Source organism: Branchiostoma floridae, unplaced genomic scaffold, assembly GCF_000003815.2.
Source record: "Branchiostoma floridae strain S238N-H82 unplaced genomic scaffold, Bfl_VNyyK Sc7u5tJ_1578, whole genome shotgun sequence".
Classification (NCBI taxonomy): domain Eukaryota; kingdom Metazoa; phylum Chordata; class Leptocardii; order Amphioxiformes; family Branchiostomatidae; genus Branchiostoma; species Branchiostoma floridae.
In genome coordinates, this window is record NW_023365773.1 from 496,969 (window position 1) to 506,787 (window position 9,819).

The 9,819-nt window shown below is 40.0% G+C and overlaps 1 protein-coding gene across 1 annotated transcript in view; it reads right to left on the reverse strand.

Moving 5' to 3' along the window:
- Positions 1 to 2,243: 2,243 nt before the first annotated feature.
- Positions 2,244 to 9,819, reverse strand: part of LOC118408375 — a 72,677-nt gene continuing 65,101 nt past the window's right edge. Inside the window, exons 7-14 of the mRNA XM_035809139.1 lie at positions 8,031 to 8,087; positions 7,474 to 7,668; positions 7,204 to 7,244; positions 6,933 to 7,022; positions 6,053 to 6,515; positions 5,387 to 5,536; positions 3,381 to 3,679; positions 2,244 to 2,249 (exon numbers count right to left, since the gene is read on the reverse strand). Of these exons, the coding sequence (XP_035665032.1) occupies positions 2,244 to 2,249; positions 3,381 to 3,679; positions 5,387 to 5,536; positions 6,053 to 6,515; positions 6,933 to 7,022; positions 7,204 to 7,244; positions 7,474 to 7,668; positions 8,031 to 8,087 (1,301 nt within the window). The remainder of the gene's footprint in view (positions 2,250 to 3,380; positions 3,680 to 5,386; positions 5,537 to 6,052; positions 6,516 to 6,932; positions 7,023 to 7,203; positions 7,245 to 7,473; positions 7,669 to 8,030; positions 8,088 to 9,819) is intronic.

Genomic DNA, 9,819 nt, shown 5'->3' on the forward strand with positions numbered 1-9,819 from the left:
AATGCATTAGCACTATCTAATAACCTAAACACATTACAGCATTTTGAAAGGAAATTGATTCTGTTGGTTGATAAACGGACATTAACACCATTGCATTTGTTTAAAGTCTGCTTCTATGATACATTGCCTTTGAAATTATGATACAACCGCTTTTTATAAAACGATAATTTACAGGATTTGAACAGCTGACCACTTGTATTGGTGAATTGTAAGAAAACATGTGATATATAACCTAATATGCGATTATGTTTTAAGTGAAAGGTCTTAAGATATCGTAATAATTGGTTTTCCATTATTACAGTTTTGAGTTCAAGGTCAAATAAGCTTCAGAACTTCAAACCCCTTTGCGAGTCTTTCGCTGTTTCCCCATTCACGAAAAGGCCGAAATTTAGCAATTTGACGGTCTTCTTCGCCACTTTTCGTGATACGGCCGGGAGCGGTACTGCAGATTAGGCTCTCATAGAGTATGTACTCTTATCTTCCAAAAAGCGAGAATACCCAATGAATTAGACTTAAAATCAACGAATTTTCGACCAAACAGGTCTAGGACCCTTCACGTACATTTATGTTGACCTAAAAGGCTTTTCATATCACGCTTTGGCACAGAAAGAACCGATGTTTAAGTGCGGGGTAGAGCTCAGGTCACATCCGTCGAAGCGCCGCCTACATTCTCGTACACATCAAGTCTTGTCCGTAATTAGTAAGTTAAGGATAAATGCGGACATCTTTGGCTTCCCGTGGAGAACATGAGCCTTAGACACAACTTTCCGTCCGCTTATATGGGATAAGGGACTGTCAGGTAAGCCCGAACGTCACTCAGAAAACAGCACGATGTTTCATCCCTAACATCTGCTTGGAGACCTTATGTAATTCCATACATTTCATTTGCTAACCTGTCCTTCCGTGAACATGTAACGTAATAACAAATATCTGGACACTACTAGACTACAGAATTCTACACGAAGGACATACCTGCAAATTGTATGCAATTTATATGGACTGGTTAACTAAGAATACTATACTGTATCACTATGCCTAACAACGTTGTGTTGCATGAAATCGCGCGCCTGGTAAGAGAAGAAAAGACATTTAAAGTACAATTAATTTACCGTTCCAGACTGATACAAACATATGCAGCGTTTTCAGTGAGCCAATCTGTACAACTAGTCTATTTTGTTCAGGTACATGTATGACACGCTAGCATATGGTACATGTATGGGCTTGTGATATCATATTGTGGTCTATTTTCAAGTTATTTATTGTGACAGCGGATTAATTCGAGTGTTAAAAAGTCCAAAGAAAAACAAATATGACGAAATATATCCTTAGATTACTCATCACGGACAACACGTTGTGCTAACACGAATGTAGGCGGCGCTTCGACGGATGTGACATGAGCTCCACCCCGCACTTAAACATCGGTACTTTCTATGCCAACGCGTGTTGTGGAAACTCTTGAAAGTACTTCTACATGCACTGGAACATTTTCAGACCGGTTAGGGCTATTGTTCACTTTCGTTAAGTGTAATGCCTGGAATATTATCGCATTTTAGAAGGTGGGAGTACATACCCTATGAGAGCCTAATCTGCAGTACCGCTCCCGGCCGTATCATAAAAAGTGGCGAAGGAGACCGTCAAATTGCCATATTTTGGTCTTTTCGGGAATGGGGAAACGGCGAAAGGCTCGCAAGGGGGTTTGAGATTTTGAGGCTTATCTACCTTGAACTTGAAACTGTGACAATGTTGAACCACTTATAACAAGATCTTAACACATTTCGCTTAATATAATTGAATGTTAGTTTATATATTACACGTTTTTCTCGCAATTCACCAATAAAAGTGTATGCGTGTACATTTCCTGTAAAGTATTGTTTTCTAAAGAGCGGCCATATCATAATTTCAATCGTAATATATGAAACATGTAGATATTGATGTAATAATGTTTATATGTCTGTTTATCGATGAATAGAACCAATTTTCAAAATGCTGTAAGGTGTTTGGGTAACTAACCTGTGCAAAGGTGGGTCTACCGGAAGCTATATTGTCATAATCTATCCATTTTCTTATTTTTCCACAATTTTATTTCTTCACTTCAGCTATAGGGCTTTTTTCCACGGTTATTACTGTTTGAAGGAGGCCATGTATATATATATATGTATATATATATCAAAGAAAAAAACAGACTAGTTCATTTATTTTATTAAAATCGCACACGCACATGTCGTTTCAAAAATATTTTATTTTCATTCCTGTACAAAACATAAACACTATGGTAATTGAGCAAATAAGTACATTTAATTTAATAGATCTTTAACTCAGGTAACGTAAAACATATAAGTCACGAATAACACTGTAATAGCGAATAACAATGTTATGCTTTACGCTAACATTACATGGATGATACTATACATTTATAATAACAACGTTAACGTTGGCAATGAAAGAATTCATGTAGTTCAATGATAATGAACATTGTTACGTACAGCTTATATACAGTATACAGTAAAAGATTATACATTCTGTTGCAGTATGTTTCAGCTCTGTCAAGCACACATCTAAAACTTTGACAAAGTTACAAATGATACTGGGTTTTCAACTTAACATTACATAGATGCTATAGTTATAAGGAGATTTACTTGGCACCGAACGACTTGGTGACATTAGCTTGTTGGAGATGGGGATTGAGAGGGGAAAGCTAAAAAAATCGACCTAACAATACACAGCAATCATCTGTACAGTGTTAAACAGTCCCCATCAGAATAGTACTTGTTCCGGGTTTCCCTAACTTATATGAAGTCTATTTGCAAGTTCATGCCCGAGGGCTGATTGCAAGTGCTAGTATAAACATAGGAGATATACAAGTGACAATAAACAGTTATAAACAATATTCTACTCTAATACTAGTGTTGGCTATTTCTAAACAGGTTGGGTTTGACTATATGATACATTTATGACAGGAAGGAACGAAAAATAGGTACATTTGTGTCGGTGGACTCAATCCCTGATTATCAATCCCCGTTTACGCGTATTTTATGTGCAGAACATTACAGGGCAGATGATATATAGGAGACACTTGATGTTTGGATGACTTGCTAAGTGTCTTGAAGTTGATATTACTCATGGCCACTAATTAATGTGTCAAAAGTAAGAAATGCTTGGTTCAATGTCAGAAGCCACCGAGGTGCGTGATGTCAAGCGCTTTTGTTTCGTCAGAATGGATGATAGATAATTTTTACGAAAAATATCAGCTGTAAAGTTTATACATGTGTATTATATTAGGGAACAAACGGAACACGAGTGTCAGGAGAGAGAGCCAACCTAGAGCGCAAATTTTTTGATCTGCGACCTTCGTGGTCAATCAAAACCCGCAGCTGACCGACCTTCACGCGTATCCAACTTTCCTCCCTCCTCAGCCTCTCCCACTGCTCTTCCTCCCTCCGTACATCCTCCCCACCTGATTCTAAAGACTCGCACACATCAGTCTGGCTGCCGTCATACAGGAGGTCATCTGACCACGTGTACGTGTAAGCCTTCCCCTTCATTGTTCTCACAAAATCTCTGACCCCTTCAGCACTGAACCTGTTAAAACGCAGCCAGACTCTTTTCACATCTGTCCTAACCTTCAGCCATGCAGCTATGGTGGGGAGGGACTCGTCATTGATGGAATTGTACTGAATATCTACACGTGTCAGGCAGGGAAGTTTGATAAATGCATATATCAGTTGTCCAACATTAGACAACTTGTTATGACCCAGACCCACCTTCTTCAGCTTCTGCCATGAACCAAGACATTTAGCAAGACCAGGCACTGCCTCATTACCCATGTTATTGTGACTGAGATCTATCTCTTCCAAGTTGGGGAGGCGAGGTAAGAGGTTTCTCCAGTTAGACAACTTGTTATCACTAAGGTTTACCTTTTTCAGGTTCAGGCATGAACCAAGACTTTCAGCAAGACTAGGCACAGTCTCATCACTAATACCATTCTGACTGAGATTTATCTCCTCCAAGTTTAGGAGTGGAGGTAAGAAGTCTCCCCTGTCAGACAACTTGTTATGACTAAGGTTCACCTTCTTCAGGTTCTGACATGAACCAAGACCTTCGGCAAGACCAGGCACTGCCTCATCACTAATGGCATTCTGACTGAGATCTATCTCCTCCAAGAGTGGCAGGGAAGGCAACTCTAGGATGTTGATACATCTAAGCTTCAAAATTTTCATGTTTTTGCATGATGCAAGGCAACGCCTGGACAGTGACTTTGCATTACTTTCCTTATCCTTATTTAACCAACAGTGTTCTCCACGTACATCTAAGGTGGTGAGCGATGGGGTAAAAAGACAATATGGTGCGATCCTAGAAAAAGTGAGAATATGAGTCCCTTCCTTTTGAATGCTGAGTGTTTGCAGGGACGGACAGTGCAAAAGGTACATCTGTATGTGGTCAATTTTCAAGGCTTTGTCATTCCTTTTGAAACACAAGGTACTAACAACCCTACTAGTCTGGAATAATGGCAGATAACTTAAACAGCGTATTTGTTCGTTGTGAGTGGGGTCGTTGACGTCTTTTGATTCACTAAATGGGTACATTTTGAGTAAATCGTTATCTTCTGACTTTCTGGGTGCCTTTATTTCTGTAATCACTCTGGTCTTGGACATGAAATCTGATAGGCTTTGGAGCCCATGGAATGAAATGTTTGGGAGGGAAAGTAAATCAAGAGTTTTCTCTGGGAACAGGAACTTTACAGCTGAAGTCAGTAAATGTATTTGTTGTGATTCTACGGTTGTAGTTACGACATGTAATATATGATCGAATGTCTCAAGTGCTGCATCTGTCTGAATGAGGAAGTGCACAAACTGAAGCAGGTGGTCTCTATGGCTTTCTGATTGGCCGAGCAAATGGGCAACACAGTAACAACTGAGAGGAAGAGCAGCTGATTTCTTCACAAAATCTCTCAGCGGTTGCTCCCCCTCAGTATTTGTTGTAATCATGTGTACAACCCACTTTGCAATGAGAAATTGTCGTATGCTGTCATGTACAAACTGGAAAGAGCCAGTGTCGTCATGATCCTCAGATATGGGCTCTAACAGCCCTAAGCTAGACTGATGGAAATCATCCCATTGAAGCTGGCTTGGATGCACATGACACTGCTTGTTCTTTGATTCATTCTCATAGGCTTTTTTCCCTAACACTAGGCAGGTAGTGTCACAGGCGGACTCAAATTCTCCATCACTCACATTATTTGGGGAAGAAAACATTCTCACCCGCCACATAGCTACAAACTCAACAAAGTTTGATAATGTATGAGGAAAGTGTTTATACTGATTCCAGTATTCACACAAGTAAGAGTGGAAAAACCTATCCCTGATGACGTGTTTAACTAGTAAGTTACTTGGCCAGCTCTGCTGGATGGACCTTGTCGTGAATTCATCTGTCTTGAAGAAGTCTTCGATGCAGTCATTCCAGGCCAAGGCGTCTTCACCAGTTGGGTATAAGGTCGAGGTGAAGGTACACTGTGGCATGTTGACTTGTACATGTGTTCCTGCAAACAAAATCGCAATTGAAATGGGCGTAAATCTGTATGATATTCTGTACATTTTCGTCAGCGTCCTCTGTCATAGAATTTTCACAATACTGTTAGGAAGGATAAGAAGAAAACTCTCTTGAAAAAATATGTGGATACACCTTTGGAGATACAAACGTTTACACCATACGAGGCAAACAAAATAACGCACAGTCCACAAACTTATACAACACAACGTAATGCACAGAATATGATACAACGAAGGAGGTTAACACATTTTAGAACACAAATCAAGCAACTGGATAAAGTCAATGATGAGTGACGTTTCCTATCGCATTTACTGCGATCGTTCATGAGGATTCTGAAACACATGACTTGTTAGAGAATTTATCATATTGCTGAATCTATTTTATAATCTAACTTGAATCGATGCAAATTACATATTGTTATGTACCCAGGGTTGTTCTTCATTTGTTTGGCATTCAGTCTGGGGCATGCTATTAGGTAAATAGGATGACTGACAAGGAGACTAACCCTTTACGTTCTCTTCGTGTAGCGCCTTATCTATGGTTGCCATTCGTTGACGCAACATCTGTGCTTGCTGTAACCTTTGCTGTAGCTGCTGCTGCTGTAATTTGTGCTTGATGTTGACACAGAATGGTACAGGGCACTTCTGCTGTTGGCAGTGTTTGGCATGGTAACAACAAAGAGCGATCAACTGCTTGCAGATCGGGCAACCGCCGTTGGCCTTTCTCTTGCAGCTCTTAGTGTGCAGTACCAGGCGTTTCATCTTCTGACATCTGGGCTGGCTGCAGCTTGTATCTCGGCACTGACAGGCGTGGACTAGCGACTGGATGCACCGCTCGATGGACTGACGCCGAGCCTCGTGATAACTCAGACTGGGCTGTAACGTGTCTACATCGCTCGGCTGGAGGCCCCACTGCATTTTGTGTGAGTGCCCTTTCTTCTTGTAGCACACCACACACAAGTTATAGTTCTGCAAAAAAAGAAAGAGGCACCTCATTTTAGCTGCTGGGTGATAATCAGTTATAGAAATGCAGTGATCGTATTGGTGCAACCAATTGTTGTCCAATTAACGTCTTTTTACGCAACAACACTATAAAGTATGACGAAATCACGCATTCGGCTTTAATGGAGCTGTTAAAATATCCCAATATAGTTTCATTGGTAATTTCATTGCAACCTATTATTGTTGAATTAATATCTGATCAGTTTCCGCTATGAATCAAGACAGACTGACACATTCAGTTACAACATCCTAATATAGTAATCTATACATCGGTGACTTGATATTTGCAACCAATCATTGTGAAATTGATGTCAGATTTTACTGTGAATTAAGACAGACTATTGATATCTCGTATAGAGACAGGCCCCCAGCATATCTACCTACCTCACAAGTTGAACAAGTGTAGCGATATTCGGGCTGCATAGTTTGCTTGCAGGAGGTACAGATGCCCGTTGCCGTGCTGGACTCGGGTATCTGTCATGTGTAACAGTGCTATTATAACTCTGGTACAAATGTAAACATTCATCATGTATTAGTCACCATTGGCAAAGGGCTCTCTGATAGAAGTATTCAATATCGATAAGACGTCGAGTGATCGGTTTCACATTAGTCACCAACAAATTTCTATTGTAAACGTTGTATGAAAGAATCATACCTGATTTTTATGTGCATCCACTGGCGTACCGGCAACGGTTTCTAAAAAAATAACAATAACGATTGATTAATGCCATTACGACAAAAATGTTTGTATTTCTCGGTATGAACCTTTGAAAGATCGTAAAAGCCCTAATATAAAATTGTGTACATATTATGGATCGCATGTATCCGATAATGACATTGATATTGTACAAATATCAATCTCAGTTGTCTAATAAAAACACTACATAACACTTTATAACAGTTTGTATATCACCTTTACACGTACTTTGTACTTTGTCTGGCTGGCCAGGTTCGGCTTGACCATGGTCCTGGGTATGTTTCTCTGCAGAAACCTCGGCCTCTGCTGGATCTTCAACGTCCCCAGCCGCAGGTCTGCTGCCAGAGGCCTCACTGGTGTGGCAGTCTTTAAACGTGTCATCTCCCAAGAGCACATTGTCGTCTGGTAGATTTGTCTCAATACCTAGTAATGTGATAGAAGTTTGACAGACAAATCTAGGTCTATCTGCTGTCTTTATGTATTATCATTATGGCTCACAAAAGCCTCACACCCTTTTTATCTCATAAACAGTGAATTAACAAACCCTTAGCTTGTCTAACAGTCTCATTAATCATATCAATTACAGCCACTAAAAGTTCTTTTATGAATGCTTTATACTCCACATTGATGGTCCTTCATTTGGTTCCTTTAAGGAGACATCTTATATGTAATGATATCCGTGATTTCAATGGCTATCGGGGTCACATAGCTTTGATTGCTTCCTGAAGATCCTGAAGATCAAAGCTTTTACTGTAACCGCAAAAAAAAGAAGCGATACTACATACCTGTTGATATACACGTGGCAGGGAGAGACGAGGCTCCACTTCCGACATCGTCAGTATCTAATGTAAAATTCTAATGTCAGTATGCTATCAGACCAAATACGTCACAAAGCTATGCACATCTTCAATGAAATATCATCATCATCATCTGTCGACATGCTTACACGCGAAAGTGAAATATACACCTTCATTATGCAACGAAACACTCCGGATATGAAATTTCACTATGTCATTCCAGGCCAAAGCGCCTTTACCCGATGGATACTTGGAAGGGTTGGCCTTGTTGCTGTGGTCATGGGATGCAGTAAGAATCGTATATTTCAGATGAGCTGGAGAAAAGTCTCTAAAAATCGGTTGTGTACAACCACAAATGTTGTGTCTGAATGGAATCCATTGCGACTTTAGAACTTATCTAAAAATAGCAACTGCTGTGATTTAACTTGTATTATCATATAGCCAGATGGAGTTGACCAATCAGAGGCCCCCATTTCCTATGGGTTATCAGGCAGTAACCTGAAAAAGTGGGCGGTTATTAGAATAACCGCCCACTTTTTGGACCGCACCATTATAGAGGGGACAGGACGCTAATACTAGTGTTACGTATTTATCGATTATATCTATTAAACAGCGTATTGTACTTTATTTCGAACAATTTATGTTAAACTACAACACAATTAATAGATATAAATGATATTTAAACTGAAAAAGATTAAAACAGATTTACAACACCCCCGCCAAAAGTGGTCTGTTCCATTACGTCACCGCAGATCCGCATATCGGACGATTTTATTTTTGCTGGACGCCATCTTTTTTTTGCATTCGAACCGCAAGTTTGTGAGCTTTTTGTTGGTATTTTCGTCGTTTCTGTCGGCTATGGACGGCGAGGTACCGCAGTTCTACGTGGAAGAGGTATCTGAGAGAGATCTTGAAGCGTTGTTGAGGCCCTGGGAGGCCGAAACAAAACCTGAACAGCAGCCAGAACCTGAAGGCGCAGCGGAGAACACCACTGCCCGCTTCGCGACTTTAGATGGAGAACAACTGGACGAGATAGAAGGGGGAAGGGTGGAGAAAACCACCGAGAAGTCTACTAGGTAGGGCGTCAAGATTTTCAAAGGTGAGTATCTTTTTTCCGACGTAAAAAAATAAGCAAAAATAGAAATACATACTTATAAATGCTTTACATTTATTTGTTCAGTGAATGAGAGCCATGTGGGGAGGGGGGTCGGAGTAACGTTTGAAAATAATTATACATGTATCTTGATGATAGATAGAGAACTAGCATTATTATTAACAGCCTGATAGTGGATTTGGGGGCGAAAAAAATTAAGAAAACTGTTTTTTTTTTCAATTTTAGCATGGCTGCAGGCAAGAGACAAAAACACTGAATTTGAGGAGCTGCCGGAAACAGAGTTGTCACAACTACTAAGGCAGTTCTACGCTGAAGTACGAAAAGACGACGGTACACCTTATTCAAAGGTTCAATAACTGTGGACAGGTACATTTCAATGGACCAGTCAGCTTTAACTTCAAGTAACTCATGTAGCAGGGCAGAGTTTGGGGGGAGGGGGGCTGGTCACCATATACTTGCTGTATATGAATGTGTTTAGGTAACAATAAACAGAGCAGATTAGAAATTTCTAGTTTGTATTGCAAATAAGCCACATGTTGATGCTGTTATTCTATCTCTCAAACGGATGATGAGAAATTTCTAGTTTGTATTGCAAATAAGCCACATCGTGATGATATTCTATCTCACAAACGACGATGAGAAATTTCTAGTTTGTATTGCAAA